This window comes from Orbicella faveolata, unplaced genomic scaffold (assembly GCF_042242905.1).
Source record: "Orbicella faveolata isolate gen_17 unplaced genomic scaffold, um_ofav_v1 contig_13, whole genome shotgun sequence".
Taxonomy (NCBI): Eukaryota; Metazoa; Cnidaria; class Anthozoa; order Scleractinia; family Merulinidae; genus Orbicella; species Orbicella faveolata.
In genome coordinates, this window is record NW_028301540.1 from 22426174 (window position 1) to 22451892 (window position 25719).

The window sequence follows — 25719 nt, forward strand, 5'->3', positions numbered from 1 at the left end:
TATTTCATAACAACAAAATGATCGCAAGACGTTTTGTCTTACAATTTCAGATGTATGTTCAGCTGAGGATGATGCTGATAATGTTGTTTCTTGCTGAAATTCAACTACATGGACAACCCACCTTTAGCTGGCTAGTCTGCATGCACACATTACCTCTTTCCTTTGTTTCATACAGAAAAGAGTTCTGTGATTTTCTGTTGCTTTGAATTGCAGTGCATGTCATATGATGTCAGCTTGCGGGCTATAGACTGGCTGGTGTGGAGGGTTTGTCTCCGAGGAGTGGGAGGGAGGGGAGAGGGAGGATACTCCCTTATATGGGCTACATAGGTATGTGCGGCCCCAAATGGTATGTTTTTTAGCCATTTTGGTCAGAAATAGGGTATCGATCTTGGCCATTTTGGTCTCAAATAGGGTATGGTTTTTGCACTCCAGTCTCAAATTGAGTTTTTTTTAGAAGAAGCTACTTTTTCATCGTTATTGATAAGACCATGAACAAAAGCCCAATTATAAAGCAGGCCTGAAACAGGGTATTGGTTTAGGGTCAGGTCATAAATAGGGTATTTTTTTCTTGGAGTACCCCCATCCCAAGAGGGGATTGTCTCTTGGAAACTCCAGTGCCATTGCTTGATTCTGAGTTTAGCATTACCAGCAAATGTCAATGTGCTAACGAGTCTGATCCATGAGGTTTTTTGACCCATGCATGGGACTGAGGTTGCTGAGTGGCAGAGTTGCTTAAAAATGCAATATAGTGAAACCTGTATTAAGTGGACCCTATATTAAGCGGACACCCTCTATTAAGAGGACACCAGCTTAAGTCCCAAAATTTTCTTCCCACATTTACTGTAAAACAAACCTGCATTCAGCGGACACCTCTATTAAATGGATGTGGACACCAATATTAAGCCATTTTGTTGCACAAAACCTACAATAAGTGAACACTTCAAGGGCTCATTTTACTTCTAAAGGTTCAGCTGAGACTCCTTTACATTGTTGAGTGATATCCTTTCAAACCCAAGTAATTATTCCAGATTGATGCATTGATTGACTGAACATTTTACTATGAGCAATCTTAGCTAGTCTGATCTTACACTGTGTTACACTGTGTCACAAAAGGGTTAATAATTAACTATTATTGAACAATGTACTAGAACCTGTTTTGAATGGACACCCTGTGTTAAGCGGACACTAGCCTACTTTCCAGTTTCTTATGTCAGTGATATGGGGCTCAGCTTCGCTTTCACAGCTGTACTCTTGATATCTACCTTGCCACAAATTACCACGTTAATTATCCTCAGCCAGCTCCCATCTACCCTTGTAGCTCATTTGGTAGGACATGGATGATTTAATCCAGAGGTTGTGGTTTTAAATCCCACCAAGGGATTTTTCATTACCTTGTGTGGCCCCACATTTCCATTCCAGGACTAACTTGCTACTCAAAGCCTCTTATTTGAGTTAACTTCCTTCTTTCCAACTTCTAATGAGTGCTGTGTGGTGTAACACTGCATTCAAATTCTATCAACAATAGTGTTTGAATAGAGCATTTTCATTGTCACACAATAAAGAATAAAATCAAAAACCATTCAGTGGATAAAGGTCAAGAAATTGTGATATTACAGAAGATTAATAAAGAAGACAGTTCTCCAAGTTAAAGGTGTGTGTGTTGTCCCAAAGTTAAGACATTCGTCGAAATGTTCTGCGCAAATTTACAGCACCTAGTATGGAGCCGCCATGTTGGTGTTCCTCTATGGTACACCAATATGGCAGCTGGAAAATAGTGTTAACATCTGGAACTTACTTTGGTTATCTTGGACAATGATTATCTGCACTGAACAAATAAACATTTAAATAAGCACTTTTCCAAATACGACATTGCCTTAATGGCTAAAAATGACGAGGTAAATGACAAACCCGATTGTGGCTTTATGTCATGCACCGCCATAACTTTGAAATTCAAAGTGTGTTGGTTTCCAAATGAAGAGCACTATTGAGCTGGAAAGTTGAAAATGGATATAACTTTAGTACCTCCTATGCCTGATGAGGATATAAGAACTTTGGTGGCTCTTTAGTTTTGGATTTAAGAATTTGATGACGTCATGTGAAAATGCTCTTTGGTGCATTTGTATTTCATATTACAGCTTGTTGGTCCCAGTTTGTCTCCTTGTCATCTTTCATACCAAATTGAATGCAATAATCACTATAACAAAAGGGTGCTTTCGGTCATGCCAAAGATTCTGGAAATTTTGGTTGGAAGTCGAATGGAAAGGTCTCTTTCGGTTTCTTCTGACTGGAATATTTGGGACCACCTCTGGAGATGGTCCACTTTGACTGCTTGGATTGATTTAACTGAGAGTAGCTATTCCATTTTGATGAGCTGGTTCACTGCCCTACTTCGGAAAAGGAATTCTCACTGGCCTCTGACCAGTCAGTCTGGCATAATGGGAAGCACCCTTTAGACTCACATGGGCCTATCAAACAATTTCTGCTGAAATCTGATGGCAGTGAAATAAACTGGCAGACTGAGAAAAGTGAGAGAGAGACAGACGGAGAAAGAGACAGACAACTGACTGACTGACAGGCAGACAGACAGACAACTGACTGACTGGCAGCAGACGGATGACTGATTGACTGATAGACAGATACAGAGAAACAGGTAGATATATAGGCTGCATACAGACAATTAGGCAGTAAGCAGTGGACAGACAGCTATGCAGAAGGTGGACAGGCAGGCAGGAAGGTTGAGATGCAGAAAGGTTGTCGGACACAGACAGACAGATGGACAGACAGGCAAGCAGGTACGATAGGGAAGCAGCATTCTAGCAGGTAGGCAGGCAGGCAGACAGAAAGATAAACAGGTGGACAGTTTTGGCAATTTAAATAATCTGTGAATAAGTTATTAAATAATGAAATATCAGAGCCATTGTTCAAGGTTATCTCCCTTGTCAACTGGTTATGAAATGTTTTGTTTCTTGATATTGTTTTATCTACTTCCAGGCTTTTAATGATGAAGACTTCAAAAGTGCACTGAGAAAGGAAGTTGTTCAATGCAGCTTTAAAAAATTATTGTTTGATATTGTGGTAAGTAAGTATGAAAGAGCTACTGAATATGTGAAATGCAAAATAACCTACAGGCAGGGATGAATGGTGAAGCCATATGATGAAATAAGTATAGATCCCCTTAATACCTTTTGATCCAACCTCAAAATCTTGGAATCCTTTGTGATATCAGTCACAAAGGTAGAGGAAGGGGTGTAATGTGATACCTTTTTCGGGGGGTATGCAACATTTTTTATTAAAAATGTTTGTTTTGGGATGTAAATACATAACACTCAAAATATATCTATAAAATGGAAACCAAACAGAAACAGAGACTAAAGATGCGCTAAAAAATGAGGTTTTGTATACAGCACTTGATCGTCAGTCGTTGATTAACTGGCCATTGATGAAAGGTTATTTTTGGCGGTTGGGATGTGGTTTAAGTAGACTACGAGTAGTCTCTCTTTTGCTTAGTCCATCGAGCATGACCGTAAATTAACAGCAAGGAAAAAGTGGTGGCCTGAAATCCTAAGGGGGAGAAGTGTGCGAAAGGGGGGGACTTCTGACAATGCCAGTGAGTTTGAATTACTATTTGTTGCTCTCACAACGCAAAAATATGACTGGATTATGCTTGGAGCGTTGTCAACATGTTGTTGATATTCAAGATATGTGTGATGTCTTGCAGGAGTGAGGCCACCGCACCTCCAGCTTGTATGCAAATTTTAAAACTGCCTTTTCAAAATTTGATGCGCTGTTTGATGTTTTCTGTAGCTGCTGGCATTTTTGCGGATGACAATTCTTCTTGCGTATGCTCTTTTTGTCAGTTGCAAATGGTATGCTGTAGTGGTAAGTATGGTAATGAGGAGCATTATGTAGTGGGCAGGTATAAATTATTCCAGTTTTGTAAATTAGTGTAAGTGTGGCTAAATGTAATTGGATCAAGTTAGACTTAAGCTAATGCAGGTTATGCTCATTGGCATTTTTGGGAGGTTGTACTCTCTTGGGATTCTGCAGTGAGGACTTAGATGTTTTGTGTTCCAGCTGTGTAAGAACATATTGTTGCTGTGAGCTTTGATTGTGCTTGTGGAATGCTTTTGCTGCCTGATTTCCTTTCCCTTCTGGAAGTGTTGGTAGGTACCTGTATGGTGCTTGTGTCTCTTGTGTCACCAAAGTCCCAAGCTCATCAGTTGGTGATGAGTTCAATATGAAAATTTAATTTTGCAAGTAAGATATACCAATGATCCAGTGAACTACTTTTAATGCAGTGGCAAGCAGATAGCCATAATTTAAGATTAGGAGGAATCTATTTAACTCTCCAAACTTATATCAAATGAAAATCATTTTGATAAATGCTGATAATAATAAATTTTACTACTTTTAAACCATTAAATATCAGTGACTGTTAAACTTTATATTTTTATAGGCCACAACTGCCATCACCACTGCCTTTCTCCTTGTTAAAGTTGTGTTAATGTCATTCAAAGTAAGTAAATATGGATTTCCTGTATGCACTACAAACAGCAAACTACAATTGTAGTGAAGGGCTTTTGAGTGTAAATCCTGAGATCATTGGTTGCTTTGCTATGATCTAATTTACTCTATATACTGCTTTCGGTTCAGTCCAAACACATGGAGCTACAATACATTCTCAGCTTTTCTGAAAAAAGAAAAGCCTAATGTTTTGACCTGCCACCCATACATGGATGGGTTTCTAGTTCAGTGAGACACTGTTGAAGTAAAACTTCAGTTGATCAGGAGCTTAACATTAGACACTAACCATTAAGCTTCCACATCTGCCAGTTATCATTGTTTGCTTTGCTGTTTCTTTTTTTTTGTGAGATGTAAGATTCTTGTTTTCTGATTTTTCATTCACGCTAACACTGGCAATGATTTTCATCTGCAGTCTCCGGGCGGCAGTGGAACTCTGTATTACCTCCTGGTCTTGTCATCATTAATTCTGTCATGGGTCGAATCCTGGGTACGTGATGGTAAGGTAAGATTGTTTAAGCCTAATGTGTAAGTGTAAGCACAGGAACAGAAACATTTTGTTCTTGAACTTGTGCTTATGCTTATGTCATTACTCATTAGTGTTATGCTTATTAGAAGTGGAAACTGGCTTGAAATGAGCACAATATTAGTGGAAGAATTCAACCATTTGCCATCTTGTTTCTCTACCAATGTGACTCACACTGTGTATGTTAATGCTAGTGCGAACATCCTTGTACAGTGCTTGTGCTTGCGTTTGTGCTTATCTCAAAACTGGGGTGTGATCCAGGCTTAATCCTGTTGAATCATAAGCATGAAAATAATAAAAATCCTCCCTTTAGGGTTCACACCCACCTTGAAAGTTCTTGAATTTGAAAAATTATTAGAACAAATTCAAGGCATTATTAGAATTCCTTGAAAAAGCATGGAGTTTGATGTTTGACTGTTTGACTGAAAAGGAAAAAAGTGTACCCAAATGCAGTTCATACAAAAACAATCTTATCTCCTGCAGTCACTAATGTTTGTAGTGGGGGAAGATGAAAAGACTTGGACTTGAACAAATCTGGTGTAAATGCCTTAAACCTGAGTCTTTAGTGTCTCACAGTGGCCAAAATCATATTTTTTACTGGATGGAATCCTTGAAGAATTGGAATCGTGTCCTGGAATGGCCTTGGAAAGTCCTTGAATTTGTAGTCCAAGAATGAATACGATCCCTGCCCTTCACTTGGCCGGGCTTGGAAGTGATGACTCAAGAAGGCTGCACAATTTCTGCAGCAGAGAAACAAATTATATCAGCAACACAATTAATGGCAGTAATTCTAAATTTATCTTTTTCATCCAATCACACAGGTGATTACTAATGAAAATGAAGTGGAGCAGCATGGCCAGTTGCAGGGTATGAACTATCTCACATCTGTATATTAATTAATTAACTGATATAGTTCAAGCTCTGTGGTTGTGTAATTAGCTCACCATGAGTCTCTCATAGCTCAGTGGTTAAAGGGAGACTATCTCAATGATTCTGGTCAAAATGTTGCTAGAATTGTGATTAAATTACCTTTTACTTGTGCAGGAAATAGCTTTAAATTATATCACACCAAGATGGAATGGAAATTGTAATTGGTTTGTAGATATACATGTATTTCCAAGACATGCCTAAATTATTTTAAAAAGTCTGCCAAACCTTTCCAATTTTACATCACAAACTTGTCCATGTGTAGCCCATCATGTTGCCCGTTTTATAGATTCAGTGTGCTTGTATAGGAATTTTTAACAGTTCTAACTAGATTTGGTTTTTTACGTCATGATTAATGAAAATAATTATGTCTTTTGTGTTTTGACATTTTAAAGTGATGTTTCAAGGTTTTGCCCCCTTATAGTGTCCAACTGGATGTGAATTACAAGGACAGAATATAGCAGGCCAAAAATCCAAGTAATCACATGCGTAGAGCAGTGCGTAGTGTTAAAACGAACTCGACAAGAACTTCTGACTACAATGTAAACAGAGTTTAATTGACAGAGATCAATGTTCCATACAAACTCAAATGGAACGAATCACGTGCCAAGACGAAGGTAGAATTAAACCACGTGCTGTAAGCTTAGCCGTAAGTCGTATGATGTAAACCGTATGCCGGTTCGAACTGAAATACAATAACGAAAATAGAAGCTAACGTAACTAACATACCGAAGTATAAAGATAAAATAACATAAATGAAGAAACTATTGCTAGCATTCTCAATAACGTCCGTAACATGGAAGTGTAACATAATCGGCACTTATACTGATCGTACGGAAGGCTGGAAAACGATTAATAGGCTACACGGTGTGTAACTTGGACGGTACCTTTATGGCAAAATAACCCTATATTGGAGATATGGACCTAATCAAGCGCGATTCCGAGCATACAGAACTAACTAACCGATTTAGTAACGACAAAAGGAAACTCAACCGAAACAAATAACAATAGAAAACCTAAGAACTAACCCTAAAGAACAAGGAATAGATTACTCACTTTGGTTTGCACACGCACTGAACTTGACTTGATAGAATAGACGAGTAACAGTGTATAGAGAAACTATGGCCCAATGCCGAGTAGAAGTTGACGCAGTGAAATCTGCACTTGAACTGACCTAACCGAGGAAAACCTCCTGGATATATCTAACCGGAGGACACGTACGCAAAACCTAGCGGTTATGACTATTTCCCTAACGGACATAGCAGCTGAAGGCTGGTCAACCACAGTAGATTAAGTAAGTAAGTAAGGCCTTGTTTGAAAGTGACAATTACTTGATAACATCTACGGTAAAGTAAGTTCCTGCGACCAAAAAACGAATTAACATCACGTTTCAAAACCAACATTCCGGCCCCTTAAAGGCGGTACTGCAGATAGCCTTTACAAGGAGATAGAAAAAAGGGTTTGAAACATGAGGTTGACTAAATGATAATACTATTACTTATATTAATTGGTAGATTATATTGTATTGTTCAAGAGAGTTCTTCAATCCACTGAAACTAATGCATTGTCGGTGTTCATAAGTTCCTTAATTCCTTGAAACGGCGGCTGCTTCCAGTAGCACAATCTTGTCGATTGGTCGCACGAGTTCCGATGTACTGGTCTTTAACTTGACGGAACGAACCAGTCCATCTCTACGGTTGGTATACACCTCCAGGATCCGACCGAGTGGCCAGGAGTTACGAGGCTTGTTGTCGTCAAAGACCAGGACGATGTCGTCTACTGCAAAATTCCTCCGCTGCTTGTGCCATTTCTGCCGTTGCTGCAGTGACGGGAGGTATTCTCTGACCCATCGCCGCCAAAATATGTCTGCTAGATACTGCACTTGACGCCATCTCCGATTGTAGTAGTTGTCATGGCTGGTAAAGTTTCCGGGTGGAACAGTAGGTCCTGAGCGCAGCAGCAGCAGGTGGTTTGGTGTCAGAGGTTCTAGGTCACGTGGATCGTCTGACAGCTTTGTGATAGGTCGTCCGTTGATTATTGCCTCCACTTCACACAACAGGGTGTTGAGACCCTCATCGTCTAGCACTTGCTCTTTCATCAGTGCCTTCATGACCTTGCGTACCGTCCGTATACACCTCTCCCATACTCCGCCATGGTGAGAGCCGGCTGGTGGGTTGAAGTTCCACTTGATATTCCGTTGGAGGAGAAAGTCATGAATCTGCGATTGATTCCATTCGTTGATTGCTTCCCGTAGCTCGCGCTCTCCCCTCACGAAGTTCCCGCCGTTGTCGGATCGCATCTCCTCAGGCTGACCTCTCCTTGCGATGAATCTGCGCAACGCGCTGATAAAGGACTCTGTGTCCAATGAGGAAGCCGCCTCTATGTGGACTGCACGTAGGGTGAGACATGTGAATATCACGCCATACCGCTTGACCCTTGTCCTTCCGCGTCGCACTTCGAATGGCCCGAAGCAGTCTACACCTGTGTAGGTGAACGGCGGTTTCGAAGGCGTTATTCGGTCTTCGGGAAGACTCGCCATCTTTTGTTGAGCTGTTGGCGTCTGGCGTTTACGGCAGCTGAAGCACTCGTTGAGAATGTTTCGCACGGCAGATCTTCCGTTTATTATCCAGTATCTCTGCCTAGTGAGCGACAAAGTATACTCTAGGCCCGAATGACCAGCAACATGGTGGTAATACTGGATAAGAAGCTTGACCACGTGGTGTTTCTTTGGCAGGATAACTGGATGCCTTGCATCGGTACTGATTGGCGCTCGTTGTAAACGACCACCAACTCGTATGAGACCATGAGTTAGGATTGGGTCAAGCTTGAAAATGTTGCTAGATTTCTTCAACACGTTCTGTCTGCTAGAAGTTGTCTGTTGGTCCACTTCCTTAAGACAACCGAGTTCCTCCTTGAAGCATTTGCTCTGGACGTGCTTGAGGATTTCGAATTCAGCGTTGTTCAGTTCCGCTATGGTGATGGGCGTGGTTGTGTCGGTTGACTGAATTGGACTCGTCACTCCTCTCCTTCGTTCCTTGCTAAGACGGGTGAGGTTTGACTTGTAACGGAGTATCCACGCTACTATCTTCTTGAGATAGGTCCAGGATGAAAACCGTTCAATGATTTCTAAAACGGGATCTCGAGTAGAAGCTTCGCTCATATGTACCACCGCGTCTTTCTTGACTTCTGGGTCATCATCAGGAATGGTAACGTTCATGTCAACAGGTCGTTGCGGCCATGTCTCAGTTGACTGAGTTAGGAATTCTGGGCCATGTATCCAGCGTTGGAGAGAGTCTGCTGACGCGCCTCTTGATGCGTCGTCCGCTGGATTGAATTGTGTATTTACGTATCGCCACTGAGAGGGAGAAGATGCGTCGTGTATCGTTGCGACCCGATTGGCAACGAAAGTCTGAAAGCGCCTGTCTTGGTTTTCTAGGTAATGCAGGACACAGGTGCTGTCTGTCCAGAAGAATGATTGACTGATCGGTAGACTCAACTCCCCTCGAGATATTTTCTCTAGTCTTGTTGCTACAACGGCTGCTGATAACTCCAGTCGGGGAATGGTAACTGGTTTGATTGGTGCAAGTCTGGATTTTCCCATGACAAACGAACATTTCACGTTTCCATCATGACCTGTGATTCTGAGGTATGTGACGGCTCTGTAACCCTGTTGTGACGCATCGGAGAAGTGGTGAAGCTGGCACGACGTGATCTCGCCGAGGTCTGGCGACTTGAAGCAACGGTCGATTGTTAGTTGCTCTAGTTTGGGTAGCTCTTGCAGCCATACTTGCCAGCGGTGCAGGAACTCATCTGGAATCTTGTCATCCCAGCCATACTTGTTACGACAAAGGTCTTGCAGGATCAGTTTCGCATTGAGAATAAATGGAGCGGCGAACCCCAGGGGGTCGTATACTGAGCTGATTATGGATAGTATACCTCTTCTTGTAGCAGGCCTGTCCTTAATGACAATACTAAAACCAAACTGATCGGAGGCTACGTTCCATTGTACACCAAGAGCTCGCTCCACTGGTAACTTGTCGAAGTCGAGGGTTTTGACTTGAGCTGCTCGTTCTGACTCTGGTAAGGACTCGATGACCTTTCTTGAATTAGACAGCCATTTCGTGAGCTTGAATCCGCCTCGTGCTAGGAGCTCGCGCAGTTGTCTTGCGAGTCGAATGGCGTCATCGTCTGATCCAACTGACTTGAGGCAGTCATCGACGTAGAAATTGCGTTTCACGGTTGAAATGGTTTGGGGGTCAAAATCTGCTTTGTTGTCTTCCGCTGTTTTCTTCAGTGCGAAGTTTGCGCAGCTTGGGGAAGACGCGCCTCCAAACAGATGGACTCTCATCTGGTACTCTTCTGGCTGATTGTCGAGTTTTCCGTCTGGCCACCACAGGAAACTCAGAGCCTCGCAGTCACTTGGCCGGACGCGTACCTGGTGGAACATTGCTTCCACATCAGACATTAGGGCTATTTGATCCTCTCTGAATCTGGAGAGTACACCAACAAGAGAGTTAGTCAGGTCCGGCCCCTGTAAGAGCTGGTCGTTCAGTGAGGTTCCGTAATGCTTGGCTGAACAATCGAAGACTACTCTCACTTTACCGGGTTTCTGTGGGTTGAATACGGGATGATGGGGAAGATACCAGCGGGTTCCTAGAGGGCCAGGGTCTTGACTGTTCACTTTCCTGGCGTAATCCTTAGATAGCAGATCGTCCATAAACCCTTTGTATTTCTGATGGACAAGTGGTTCTCTCAGCAGTCGCCTTTTCAGCTGGAGGAGTCGGCGCTCTGCTAGAGTTCTGTTGTTCTGTAGGCGTGACGGGTAGGACTTCCAGGGTAAAGCCATTTCGTAATGACCGTTTTCTAGTTTAACTGTTTCTTCCATAATGTTCAGAGCCTTCCGGTAGTTGAGTGACATAGACGTTTTTGATTCATAGAAGGTGTCGCTAAATTCTAGGTTGCAAAACTCATGAAATTGTTCATCAAGGGTCTTGTTTCCTTGAACAAAGTTCGCACTGGACACTTCAGTCGTGGCTGCTCTGCCCAACGGGCCGTTAAGCACCCAACCTAAGACTGTTCGAGTTGCAAAGGGACCGCCATCCTCACTTGGTCTCATTTCTTTGGGTTGTAGAGCCTCCGGTACGTCGCTGCCGATTAGAAGGCCAATCTCAGCGTCTATGTGAGATATGTTGACCCCTTTCAAATATGGCCAGCGGTCGACATCCTCTTGCCGGGCGATAGCTTCAGGGGGAATAGGCAAGCTTGGCCTAGAGTAGACCTTTGGCAGCTGTACTGTCTTGTTCTCGCTTAGATCGAAAGCTTCCAAACTGACTAGGGAGCATTCAATAGGCTCGCTTTCACCTTGCAACGTTGTTAGTGACAGCTTCGTTTTAGTTCCCTTGAAGTTCAGCTTTTCCAAAAGGCTTTCGGTGCAAAACGACGTGTTTGAACCGGAGTCCAGGAATGCGTACGTTTCCACTATTTTACTATGACCCTTTGCCTTGACCCGGACTGGAAGAATCGCGAGCCCGGTTACTGAATTACTTGATGTGGAGTAACTGGACTTGATGTAACCATTGTTGGCAGAGTTAGAATTAACGGGTGGTGGCTCCACGCCTTTGCCTTGGCCCCCAGTTGGGCTTTCGGTTATGGTTGAAGCGGTTGACGCGTTTGTATTGCTTCTTGGATGTAGGAAGGTAGAATGTTTACCGACACACCCTTGTACCCTGCAGAAGCTTTCCTTTGGGCAGTCGCGCACGAAGTGACCGGCTGTCAGGCAGTTACTGCAGAGTTTATGGTCGTCCACGAACCTTTGCCTTTCCTGGAGAGACTGTTTGCGAAACTTGTCGCAGCGTGATAGCCAGTGGCTAGAAGAACATGATGGACACTTGGGTTTTTCCTTTGAAGTTTTATCGGGTGGAGGTTTGCCTTGAGTTGAGAAGCCCCCTCCTCTTGGCGGTTTTCTCGACGATTTGCCGTTAACTTGCTTTCCCTTGTTTTCGTTTACCACCTTGCCGAAAATGGGATGGGTTGCAGCTCTTGCCTTAGCTGCCACAAAGTCCATGATATCTTTGACCGTGACGTCTCGGTTTTCCTTTTCTATGATACGGTCAACAGTATCGCGCCACTTCAATGTAATTCCAAATGGAAGCCGGTCGATTATCTTCTTGAGGTTGTCGGGATTGTCCAGCTTATTGACGTAACCAATTTCCTTCAAAGTATTGACGCAGCTTGAAAGCTGGATGGAAAACTGCTCAAGCGCTGATCCGTCCTCAGGTTTAATCGATGGCCCCTCAATTAGTCGTTTAACATGCGCGGCAGCGATCTTGTAGCTCCGTCCGTATCTTTCCTTCAGCAGCCTTCTCGCTTCCACGTAGCCTTCTTCTTCTCGCATGGAAAGACAACTCCTCATTAGTTCCTGGGCGGGACCAGAAGTATACTGCACTAGGTAGTACAGGCGAGAACTTGAACTTGTGGTCTTCTGTTCCACGAGGTGTTCAAACGCGTGTATGAAGTCGCAATAATCGATGGGATCACCGCTGAAAACTTGCATACTCGGCTGCGGAAGAGTCAGTGCTGCTGTACTTTGCTGCTGATGACGTACAAGCTGCATAAGGGCTTGGTTATGTCGATCTTGCGTCTCCATTAGACGAACGAATGATGCATCGTGATGGCTACTGGGTTTGATGTCATATGGCAAACTTTCTTGGTTTGGTGTCATCCTATGGCGATATTCAGGTGCTTCGGGGTTCAGAGGATACTTAGATGGCTGTCGAGTTTCGTTTGGTTCATAGGGTTGCTTGCCTTGAGAACCAATTACTGTCTCGTCAATGATATTGCCTGGGGGCCTCCCTCCATGGGCGTAGACGCAGACTTTACGGGTTTGAGTGCTGCTCTGACCGGCGTGACTTCATCCCGATGAAACAGCTCACGCTCGCGGTTTTCCTCGGCTTCTGCCTCCTCGAACACTTGTCTCTCGGCCTCAGCCTCTGCGATGTCGGCTTGCAGTTGGATTTCCGCTTTCCTTTGCTCGATTCTCAATTCTTCGATTTCGAGGTCGTGCAGTTTTTGAAGGGTAGCTGCCTTGGCCTCTAACGCTGCCTTTTTTGCAGCGGACCTTGCCTTTGCACTAGGGGTACTGCTTGTGCGAGAACCAATAACAGATCGTGTGTGGAACGAATCACGCGATCCGGCGTTACTTACAGAATCCTCGGGGCCGACGAAAGCACTTTGAGCTGTCAACAATCTTTGAGCGTCTGGTTGCATGATCCATGAAGAGATTTCTCTCTCTAGTTCCGACGCTAGTTCTACGAGCGAGTCGTAATATTTTTCCGAATCTTGACGTTCTCTTTCGGTCTTAATTTGGCTATGATAAGCTTCATGAGCGATTTTGCATTCCTCTAGAACTTCGTTTAGCTCAATCTGGACTCTTTGAATGGCGTCGGCGGATTCGCGTGCGGACAATAACTCGTTAAGTCTATTGACCTTTCTTGTCACGTTTGTCTTCGCAAAACTGCGGGCGGCCTTTAGATCATCCGGTGATTGCGGTTTTGCGGAAGCCATTGTGGAACGTTAATCCTTGATAAATCCGATTAATTGCGGTAGATAAGAAAACGACAATCGTGCGTTACACTGAATGACAAATTGCGGATAACACCGGGTTGAAGTGCGTTGGAGTGATTGACGTGCAAATTAGTCAGCGAATTCTTCGAATTCCTTCGCGGTGCAGCAAATTCGAACTAAATGTGAATTACAAGGACAGAATATAGCAGGCCAAAAATCCAAGTAATCACATGCGTAGAGCAGTGCGTAGTGTTAAAACGAACTCGACAAGAACTTCTGACTACGATGTAAACAGAGTTTAATTGACAGAGATCAATGTTCCATACAAACTCAAATGAAACGAATCACGTGCCAAGACGAAGGTAGAATTAAACCACGTGCTGTAAGCTTAGCCGTAAGTCGTATGATGTAAACCGTATGCCGGTTCGAACTGAAATACAATAACGAAAATAGAAGCTAACGTAACTAACATACCGAAGTATAAAGATAAAATAACATAAATGAAGAAACTATTGCTACAATCTTGGACAGAATAAAATGGAACAATTATCCCCCATCCCCCCCAAAGCAATGATGAAGGCGCGAAGGAGCAAAAGCGCGCCATTTTGGCATCATTGAAATGAGGGGAGGGGTGGTCCAGATGTTCCATTTATTTTGTCCAAGATTGTATTTAAGGTTTTAACGTGACAAGACAAAGGGAGCCAGTAATTAGGAACTAATATGTCAACACATTTATCGGCAGTACAAGGAAGTGGTGTCTGTCGCAGTCACGCGCGTCAGAGCTCAATGGTAACGCTGATAGCTAAAGTTTAGGCACTACAAGTAGAGTGTATTTTGATAACAATGAATAAATAAAAGCGTCGTTCTAACCCCAACTTTCCAGAGTAGTACTGCGATTAATAACGAATCATATTAGTGCTCGAAAAGCTCACTACAAACATGCCATTGAAAAAAAAGAATACCGAACGAAACACTGAGTTTCAGTACAAATTCCTGAAGACAACTTCGAATTTCACATTAAGCGAGATGTTTAATACAGAACAATCTATCGTATTTCACAGGAGTTGATCAATAAAACTATCGAGTCTGTGAATAGTCGTATCACTGTCATAATACGAAGCAATGACGGAAGACTGAAGTCAATAAAACTACCGTTCTCTATAGGCACTTGCACCATGTTAAAACGATGCTTACACGTTTAAGTGACGGTTTACGACATATTTCCTACGATTTAAATTGGTTTTTGGACGGTTTAAAACGGTTTTTGACGATTTAAGCGATCAATAAAATAAAAACTAAGCTAAGAATATTATTTTACTGCCCTGCTACAAAACCGTGCTAAACCGTAAAAAATCGTCAATAAAAACTTGCAAATCGTTGAATTTGATTTCAACGTAGATAAAAATCGTGCAAGAGTCTTTTTTATGAAGAAAACTATTCTACAGAAAGAAAATACTTCAATAGGAAAATATTCAATAACTGCCTGAAAAGTTAAGGTTTTAAAAATAATGGAACGACAGCGTGAGGGCTTAAGTGGCGCACTGGAGTAGCGCGTAAATCGCGGGTCAAGGTGGAGTGTGATAACTCTCCCGGGTTCGAGACCGTTCTCCTCGTCTGCTGGTTTTCTTTCTTTCTTTCTTTTTTTCTTTCTGCGGGTAAGTTGAAATCGATTTTTTTTTGTAGTAAAATCTGCTGGCAAACAGTGCCAATGCACTGCTATCAGGTCACTCTGTCTCCCTCACATCAATGAACCCTCCCTCCACGTGCACCATTGCCATCCACATATTGCCACCACGTCAGAGGTGCAAAAAAAAACCAACTTGTGAAGGTATCGATGAGGTACTTTTAAAAGGACCGCAATTCAAAATTAAATTTTGAAAAACTAAGAAAGCGAGCTTAATCAGAGATGTGCAACGTTTAATATTTTTATTTCCCGCGCGCGCAGTACCAACAATTAAAAATATATTCGGCTTGGCTAAAGAAATAACTTTGCTTTTGGCCAACGCTTCCACACGCACTTATGCATATTCAATTTTCATATTAATAAAGTACATGACACCAAAAATAAACCATGTCGTGATTTTATTTCAATTCTGCTTCAATTGCTCACAGAGATCATCAGATTTTATTTCGGCTAACGTTCTTTTCCCTTGGTTATCGAACGTGCGACAACAGATCAGATGTGATCTGCATAGCAAAGATAGCTTCTTGTAACGCCAGTGTGGTCCTCAGACAATCTTGGACAGAATAAAATGGAACAATTATCCCCCATCCCCCCCAAAGCAATGATGAAGGCGCGAAGGAGCAAAAGCGCGCCATTTTGGCATCATTGAAATGAGGGGAGGGGTGGTCCAGATGTTCCATTTATTTTGTCCAAGATTGTAGCATTCTCAATAACGTCCGTAACATGGAAGTGTAACATAATCGGCACTTATACTGATCGTACGGAAGGCTGGAAAACGATTAATAGGCTACACGGTGTTGGTTTTGAAACGTGATGTTAATTCGTTTTTTGGTCGCAGGAACTTACTTTACCGTAGATGTTATCAAGTAATTGTCACTTTCAAACAAGGCCTTACTTACTTACTTAATCTACTGTGGTTGACCAGCCTTCAGCTGCTATGTCCGTTAGGGAAATAGTCATAACCGCTAGGTTTTGCGTACGTGTTCTCCGGTTAGATATATCCAGGAGGTTTTCCTCGGTTAGGTCAGTTCAAGTGCAGATTTCACTGCGTCAACTTCTACTCGGCATTGGGCCATAGTTTCTCTATACACTGTTACTCGTCTATTCTATCAAGTCAAGTTCAGTGCGTGTGCAAACCAAAGTGAGTAATCTATTCCTTGTTCTTTAGGGTTAGTTCTTAGGTTTTCTATTGTTATTTGTTTCGGTTGAGTTTCCTTTTATCGTTACTAAATCGGTTAGTTAGTTCTGTATGCTCGGAATCGCGCTTGATTAGGTCCATATCTCCAATATAGGGTTATTTTGCCATAAAGGTACCGTCCAAGTTACACACCGTGTAGCCTATTAATCGTTTTCCAGCCTTCCGTACGATCAGTATAAGTGCCGATTATGTTACACTTCCATGTTACGGACGTTATTGAGAATGTTAGCAATAGTTTCTTCATTTGTGTTATTTTATCTTTATGCTTCGGTATGTTAGTTACGTTAGCTCCTATTTTCGTTATTGTATTTCAGTTCGAACCGGCATACGGTTTACATCATACGACTTACGGCTAAGCTTACAGTACGTGGTTTAATTCTACCTTCGTCTTGGCACGTGATTCGTTTCATTTGAGTTTGTATGGAACATTGATCTCTGTCAATTGAACTCTGTTTACATCGTAGTCAGAAGTTCTTGTCGAGTTCGTTTTAACACTACGCACTGCTCTACGCATGTGATTACTTGGATTTTTGGCCTGCTATATTCTGTCCTTGTAACTCACATTTAGTTCGAATTTGCTGCACCGCGAAGGAATTCGAAGAATTCGCTGACTAATTTGCACGTCTATCACTCCAACGCACTTCAACCCCGTGTTATCTGCAATTCGTCATTCAGTGTAACGCACGATTGTCGTTTTCTTATCTACCGCAATTAATCGGATTTATCAAGGATTAACGTTCCACAATGGCTTCCGCAAAACCGCAATCACCGGATGATCTAAAGGCCGCCCGCAGTTTTGCGAAGACAAACGTGACAAGAAAGGTCAATAGACTTAACGAGTTATTGTCCGCACGCGAATCCGCCGACGCCATTCAAAGAGTCCAGATTGAGCTAAACGAAGTTCTAGAGGAATTCAAAATCGCTCATGAAGCTTATCATAGCCAAATTAAGACCGAAAGAGAACGTCAAGATTCGGAAAAATATTACGACTCGCTCGTAGAACTAGCGTCGGAACTAGAGAGAGAAATCTCTTCATGGATCATGCAACCAGACGCTCAAAGATTGTTGACAGCTCAAAGTGCTTTCGTCGGCCCCGAGGATTCTGTAAGTAACGCCGGATCGCGTGATTCGTTCCACACGCGATCTGTTATTGGTTCTCGCACAAGCAGTACCCCTAGTGCAAAGGCAAGGTCCGCTGCAAAAAAGGCAGCGTTAGAGGCCAAGGCAGCTACCCTTCAAAAACTGCACGACCTCGAAATCGAAGAATTAAGAATCAAGCAAAGGAAAGCGGAAATCCAACTGCAAGCCGACATCGCAGAGGCTGAGGCCGAGAGACAAGTGTTCGAGGAGGCAGAAGCCGAGGAAAACCGCGAGCGTGAGCTGTTTCATCGGGATGAAGTCACGCCGGTCAGAGCAGCACTCAAACCCGTAAAGTCTGCGTCTACGCCCATGGAGGGAGGCCCCCCAGGCAATATCATTGACGAGACAGTAATCGGTTCTCAAGGCAAGCAACCCTATGAACCAAACGAAACTTGACAGCCATCTAAGTATCCTCTGAACCCCGAAGCACCTGAATATCGCCATAGGATGACACCAAACCAAGAAAGTTTGCCATATGACATCAAACCCAGTAGCCATCACGATGCATCATTCGTTCGTCTAATGGAGATGCAAGATCGCCATAACCAAGCCCTTATGCAGCTTGTACGTCATCAGCAGCAAAGTACAGCAGCACTGACTCTTCCGCAGCCGAGTATGCAAGTTTTCAGCGGTGATCCCATCGATTATTGCGACTTCATACACGCGTTTGAACACCTCGTGGAACAGAAGACCACAAGTTCAAGCTCTCGCCTGTACTACCTAGTGTAGTATACTTCTGGTCCCACCCAGGAACTAATGAGGAGTTGTCTTTCCATGCGAGAAGAAGAAGGCTACGTGGAAGCGAGAAGGCTGCTGAAGGAAAGATACGGTCGGAGCTACAAGATCGCTGCCGCGCATGTTAAACGACTAATTGAGGGGCCATCGATTAAACCTGAGGACGGATCAGCGCTTGAGCAGTTTTCCATCCAGCTTTCAAGCTGCGTCAATACGTTGAAGGAAATTGGTTACGTCAATAAGCTGGACAATCCCGACAACCTCAAGAAGATAATCGACCGGCTTCCATTTGGAATTAGATTGAAGTGGCGCGATACTGTTGACCGTATCATAGAAAAGGAAAACCGAGACGTCACCGTCAAAGATATCATGGACTTTGTGGCAGCTAAGGCAAGAGCTGCAACCCATCCCATTTTCGGCAAGGTAGTAAACGAAAACAAGGGAAAGCAAGTTAACGGCAAATCGTCGAGAAAACCGCCAAGAGGAGGGGGCTTCTCAACTCAAGGCAAACCTCCACCCGATAAAACTTCAAAGGAAAAACCCAAGTGTCCATCATGTTCTTCTAGCCACTGGCTATCACGCTGCAACAAGTTTCGCAAACAGTCTCTCCAGGAAAGGCAAAGGTTCGTGGACGACCATAAACTCTGCAGTAACTGCCTGACAGCCGGTCACTTCGTGCACGACTGCCCAAAGGAAAGCTTCTGCAGGGTACAAGGGTGTTTCGGTAAACATTCTACCTTCCTACATCCAAGAAGCAATACAAACGCGTCAACCGCTTCGACCATAACCGAAAGCCCAACTGGGGGCCAAGGCAAAGGCGTGGAGCCACCACCCGTTAATTCTAACTCTGCCAACAATGGTTACATCAAGTCCAGTTACTCCACATCAAGTAATTCAGTAACCGGGCTCGCGATTCTTCCAGTCCAGGTGAAGGCAAAGGGTCATGGTAAAATAGTGGAAACGTACGCATTCCTGGACTCCGGTTCAAACACGTCGTTTTGCACCGAAATCCTTTTGGAAAAGCTGAACTTCAAGGGAACTAAAACGAAGCTGTCACTAACAACGCTGCAAGGTGAAAGCGAGCCTATTGAATGCTCCCTAGTCAGTTTGGAAGCTTTCGATCTAAGCAAGAACAAGACAGTACAGCTGCCAAAGGTCTACTCTAGGCCAAGCTTGCCTATTCCCCCTGAAGCTATCGCCCGGCAAGAGGATGTCGACCGCTGGCCATATTTGAAAGGGGTCAACATATCTCACATAGACGCTGAGATTGGCCTTCTAATCGGCAGCGACGTACCGGAGGCTCTACAACCCAAAGAAATGAGACCAAGTGAGGACGGCGGTCCCTTCGCAACTCGAACAGTGTTAGGTTGGGTGCTTAACGGCCCGTTGGGCAGAGCAGCCACGACTGAAGTGTCCAGTGCGAACTTTGTTCAAGGAAACAAGACCCTTGATGAACAATTTCATGAGTTTTGCAACCTAGAATTTAGCGACACCTTCTATGAATCAAAAACGTCTATGTCACTCAACGACCGGAAGGCTCTGAACATTATGGAAGAAACAGTTAAACTAGAAAACGGTCATTACGAAATGGCTTTACCCTGGAAGTCCTACCCGCCACGCCTACAGAACAACAGAACTCTAGCAGAGCGCCGACTCCTCCAGCTGAAAAGGCGACTGCTGAGAGAACCACTTGTCCATCAGAAATACAAAGGGTTTATGGACGATCTGCTATCTAAGGATTACGCCAGGAAAGTGAACAGTCAAGACCCTGGCCCTCTAGGAACCCGCTGGTATCTTCCCCATCATCCCGTATTCAACCCACAGAAACCCGGTAAAGTGAGAGTAGTCTTCGATTGTTCAGCCAAGCATTACGGAACCTCACTGAACGACCAGCTCTTACAGGGGCCGGACCTGACTAACTCTCTTGTTGGTGTACTCTCCAGATTCAGAGAGGATCAAATAGCCCTAATGTCTGATGTGGAAGCAATGTTCCACCAGGTACGCGTCCGGCCAAGTGACTGCGAGGCTCTGAGTTTCCTGTGGTGGCCAGACGGAAATCTCGACAATCAGCCAGAAGAGTACCAGATGAGAGTCCATCTGTTTGGAGGCGCGTCTTCCCCAAGCTGCGCAAACTTCGCACTGAAGAAAACCGCGGAAGACAACAAAGCAGATTTTGACCCCCAAACCATTTCAACCGTGAAACGCAATTTCTACGTCGATGACTGCCTCAAGTCAGTTGGATCAGACGATGACGCCATTCGACTCGCAAGACAACTGCGCGAGCTCCTAGCACGAGGCGGATTCAAGCTCACGAAATGGCTGTCTAATTCAAGAAAGGTCATCGAGTCCTTGCCAGAGTCAGAACGAGCAGCTCAAGTCAAAAACCTCGACTTCGACAAGTTACCAGTGGAGCGAACTCTTGGTGTACAATGGAACGTAGCCTCCGATCAGTTTGGTTTTAGTATTGTCATTAAGGACAGGCCTGCTACAAGAAGAGGTATACTATCCATAATCAGCTCAGTATACGACCCCCTGGGGTTCGCCGCTCCATTTATTCTCAATGCGAAACTGATCCTGCAAGACCTTTGTCGTAACAAGTATGGCTGGGATGACAAGATTCCAGATGAGTTCCTGCACCGCTGGCAAGTATGGCTGCAAGAGCTACCCAAACTAGAGCAACTAACAATCGACCGTTGCTTCAAGTCGCCAGACCTCGGCGAGATCACGTCGTGCCAGCTTCACCACTTCTCCGATGCGTCACAACAGGGTTACAGAGCCGTCACATACCTCAGAATCACAGGTCATGATGGAAACGTGAAATGTTCGTTTGTCATGGGAAAATCCAGACTTGCACCAATCAAACCAGTTACCATTCCCCGACTGGAGTTATCAGCAGCCGTTGTAGCAACAAGACTAGAGAAAATATCTCGAGGGGAGTTGAGTCTACCGATCAGTCAATCATTCTTCTGGACAGACAGCACCTGTGTCCTGCGTTACCTAGAAAACCAAGACAGGCGCTTTCAGACTTTCGTTGCCAATCGGGTCGCAACGATACATGACGCATCTTCTCCCTCTCAGTGGCGATACGTAAACACGCAATTCAATCCAGCGGACGACGCATCAAGAGGCGCGTCAGCAGACTCTCTCCAACGCTGGATACATGGCCCAGCATTCCTAACTCAGTCAACTGAGACATGGCCACAACGACCTGTTGACATGAACGTTACCATTCCTGATGATGACCCAGAAGTCAAGAAAGACGCGGCGGTACATATGATCGAAGCTTCTACTCGAGATCCCGTCCAAGTTACACACCGTGTAGCCTATTAATCGTTTTCCAGCCTTCCGTACAATCAGTATAAGTGCCGATTATGTTACACTTCCATGTTACGGACGTTATTGAGAATGTTAGCAATAGTTTCTTCATTTGTGTTATTTTATCTTTATGCTTCGGTATGTTAGTTACGTTAGCTTCTATTTTCGTTATTGTATTTCAGTTCGAACCGGCATACGGTTTACATCATACGACTTACGGCTAAGCTTACAGTACGTGGTTTAATTCTACCTTCGTCTTGGCACGTGATTCGTTTCATTTGAGTTTGTATGGAACATTGATCTCTGTCAATTGAACTCTGTTTACATCGTAGTCAGAAGTTCTTGTCGAGTTCGTTTTAACACTATGCACTGCTCTACGCATGTGATTACTTGGATTTTTGGCCTGCTATATTCTGTCCTTGTAACTCACACACGGTGTGTAACTTGGACGGTACCTTTATGGCAAAATAACCCTATATTGGAGATATGGACCTAATCAAGCGCGATTCCGAGCATACAGAACTAACTAACCGATTTAGTAACGATAAAAGGAAACTCAACCGAAACAAATAACAATAGAAAACCTAAGAACTAACCCTAAAGAACAAGGAATAGATTACTCACTTTGGTTTGCACACGCACTGAACTTGACTTGATAGAATAGACGAGTAACAGTGTATAGAGAAACTATGGCCCAATGCCGAGTAGAAGTTGACGCAGTGAAATCTGCACTTGAACTGACCTAACCGAGGAAAACCTCGTGGATATATCTAACCGGAGGACACGTACGCAAAACCTAGCGGTTATGACTATTTCCCTAACGGACATAGCAGCTGAAGGCTGGTCAACCACAGTAGATTAAGTAAGTAAGTAAGGCCTTGTTTGAAAGTGACAATTACTTGATAACATCTACGGTAAAGTAAGTTCCTGCGACCAAAAAACGAATTAACATCACGTTTCAAAACCAACACTGGAGTCAGGAAGGTCATGTTTTCTGTTTCTGTTGGAGGATCACAAATTACTTAAATTGTTTTTTGAGTCCACTTCTTCGTTAATGTAACTTTACATACATACATTTTATTTTTTTTTCAAATGAAAACTACAATTATAACATGCCCGCGGATAGCTGAGCTGAATCTAGGCGGGTCATGTTTACACGAAGGCAAGCCACCATTCTACTTGTGCTCTAGAGAGATCTGCCAAGCCTTGCTCACCTTTTGATACTGGTCAACTGAATGCCTGTCACATTTGTGGGATAGAGAGCCTTTTTTTGCATGCCATACATGTGGAAAACCAAGCTGTTGGCCTGTTTAGTGTTCATTTTTAAATCATGTTTTGATCAGTTTGGCTGCAATTAAGTGTGCAAAGAGCAGGAAATACGCCTGTCACCATCAAAGGTCATTTTGGGGAAATATTTGGGAATTTAGTGGCTTAAGTTTAATTATTCACTGGCTCCATTATTTTGTGTTATTTTTGCAGAAGAGAGACGGTCACTGCTAGATGATCACCGTAGGTAAGACTGGATGCCCTGACACTTAGAATTATCTCCTGCTCAATAGATATTTAATGAGGCATTTGATAAACGATGTGTAACAGAACAAAAAGAAATTCCCGGAATATATTGCGATCAAAGACATGAGGGAAGTAAGCCCTCTTAAGCCCAACTCTCTTATAGCTGTCACCGCCTCATTGTAGTTACGGTAGCATGAAGCGGCTAGGAGTTTTGTTGCAGGTGTACTCCCCCTGGATGAGATGCTAGTCTATGGCAGGTTTACGTTACTGTCAGATTGACTTAACAATTCACTGGCAGCCATTCATACACCTGAGGGAATAGAGGCACTGTGAGGATAAAATGCCCAAAAACACAACATAGTGGGCTAAGTCAGGACTCAACCCAGACTGCGTGATCTAGAGGTTATCACACTGCCCATATATGCATTAGACCACGGTGTCCCAAGGAAATAGCACTACCTGTTCTCCTTGTGATTATACACGTAAGCTGCACTGATATAGAAGGAGTGAAGTTACCGCAATTGTGAAAGCAACTGTGAACGCCACTTTCACTTACCAACACAACTTTACACATCCTGTTAGTTTCACAAATGACTCTTTCTAGACGTTACCCAACAAATGTCTGGTCGAATTGGCCGAAAATGCTACAACACAAAGGTTTAGAAAGCGCGAGCTTTTTGAAATAATTGACGTTTTTCTTATCTCATTGCAGGCATATAACTCCCTATTCCTTAGTTTCAGATCATACCTTTTACACATCAGAAGGTTAGTGCTGTTTCATCTTGCTGTACTGTTAGTGTATTAACATACAAAGACAGCAAGGCAACAGAAAAGGTTTTGAAAACATGACAGTTACTCTGAGAGACAACGTTAGATTGGCAGACAGAGACCATTATGGATCACTGGTGTTAAAGAGATTCCCTCGTGGCTTCTTGGATTGCTCAAAACGGGCTTATTTTTCTATCGAGTTGAGGTCGTTGGCAGGATCATGCTAAACAGGGCAACAATGTGTCGAGCTCATATTATTTGGAAGTACTACTGAAAAGTGTGGTTTAATCTTTTTCAGCTTCTGAAAGTGAAAATGAAAGTGATAGAGAAGGTGAACACTCAGCAGCAAGAGGTTTCTCTCAACAGGTAATAAACGTTTTTCCTGAGACGTTTAATATGTAATTTGGGAGATGTTGTGAGGTTACCTCATCAATTGTGCAGTTTTGAGCTCAAGTAGTAAAGATAAAGGGGAAAACAACGCGAGCTTGTGTCACAAAAGAGCTCACATCATAGAGAGAATTGCAGTTAGAGTGATTTTCACTTGGTTTTCACTTGATTGTCGAAAGTAATTGGTTTCGCATTGTATTACTACACTACATGATTGGCTTAAAAAAACTCGCGCCACTTTTTCATCCAATCAGAGGTAAAACCAATAATGCCTCGTTCGCACACGTTTTTCAACACTTCGCGTCAGCTGCATTTAGTGACTTCAAGTTTGATTGGCTCACTGCATTGTTTGCGTCCTTTGTGATTGGCCAAAGTAGGTAACGTGGTCTTGGTTGAGCAACACTCATGTCGTGTTTCAACGACAGAGGTTTTCTGCGATTACTGCTAACTCCATGATGTGGGTTATATAGGTATGTGCGGCTCCAAAGGGTATGGTTTTTCAGCCGTTTTGGTCATAAATAGAATAAGGGTTTAGGTGGGCCGCGCACTCCAACCCACCTTTTCTGGGAGTAAGTCCCCCTCCCCCCCGGGCTGCTAACCGAGGTTTCGTAACGTAACTGCAATCATCATTGTAACTATTTACACAGAACTGATTTACTAAAGTAGGCAGCATTCCACCGATGGTTTGAGCTTTTCTCGGAAAGTAAGTGTTGCAATGCCGTTCAAAAAATTTTCTGTAAAATTTCCTGACTTTGTAAACGGAGTGGTCCATTGCTGAACGAAGGTCGTAGTCGATTTGCATTGCGCAAAGCCTGTGATGATGAGCCAAACCCTCCAAATTATACAGCTTTGTAGATGAATAGCGGAAAGAAATGCTGATATCTCGAACAACACCCTTTTCTATCTGGAAGAAACGGCATCTGCCGCGAAGCCCGGATTGGGTAGATGTTAAGCAGTAGGTAAATCTCATTGACGAAGCGCGAGGGCCATACTGGGAGAATATCGGCCCGAAGGCATGACAGTACGGACCGAGTGTAGCGAAATCCGCACAGAAAAGACTGAGGAGCATAGCAGTAAGAAAAGGCTCCAAAATTTGGAGTTACTAAAGTCGTTAGTTTAGAAACTTTTTGATATAGCTGTTGATGTAGAAGTCTTGCCAGGTGTCGGCTGTAGTTATTGACATCTGTTGAGAGGCGTTTGTTCGGAGTTGATGTAACAGCTTTCCAGAGTCAGTCGTGGAAAATAGTTTTAACATGAACGTTATCTTGATGAGTTTAATTCCTTAAGAACCAAGCCCAGACCTTGTGCATATACAGGGCTATGAAAGAACACTGATTGTCGTAGGTTATTTTTGTGTACAAATTAAGAAATCATATTATCACAATGTTGTGATGAGTCCTCTTTCATACTACTACAACATATAGCATAGATCTTGTAGACAAG

General features: G+C 43.5%; 1 protein-coding gene and 3 pseudogenes across 3 annotated transcripts in view; 2 read left to right on the forward strand and 2 right to left on the reverse strand.

Moving 5' to 3' along the window:
* The first annotated feature begins 299 nt into the window (after positions 1-299).
* The window catches only part of LOC149115626 (stAR-related lipid transfer protein 3-like), a 33884-nt pseudogene continuing 8464 nt past the window's right edge, over positions 300-25719 (forward strand). The window contains exons 1-9 of the transcript XR_016206239.1: positions 300-1651; positions 2992-3075; positions 3805-3879; positions 4457-4516; positions 4937-5026; positions 5869-5914; positions 23089-23122; positions 23834-23886; positions 24188-24255. The product of XR_016206239.1 is annotated as an stAR-related lipid transfer protein 3-like (transcript). The remainder of the gene's footprint in view (positions 1652-2991; positions 3076-3804; positions 3880-4456; positions 4517-4936; positions 5027-5868; positions 5915-23088; positions 23123-23833; positions 23887-24187; positions 24256-25719) is intronic.
* On the reverse strand, positions 6504-10785 carry LOC149115627 (uncharacterized). The gene is made up of 2 exons (XM_089285858.1): positions 7031-10785; positions 6504-6659 (listed from the first exon to the last, which is right to left on the reverse strand). Exon 1 carries the CDS (start codon positions 10689-10691, stop codon positions 7560-7562), a length of 3132 nt encoding a protein of 1043 aa, XP_089141984.1. The 5' UTR covers positions 10692-10785; the 3' UTR covers positions 6504-6659; positions 7031-7559.
* Positions 12116-14148, reverse strand: LOC149115628 (uncharacterized; annotated as a pseudogene).
* LOC149115629 (uncharacterized) lies at positions 16016-18716 on the forward strand (annotated as a pseudogene). Its single transcript, XR_016206237.1, has 2 exons — positions 16016-16362; positions 16734-18716. The product of XR_016206237.1 is annotated as an uncharacterized LOC149115629 (transcript).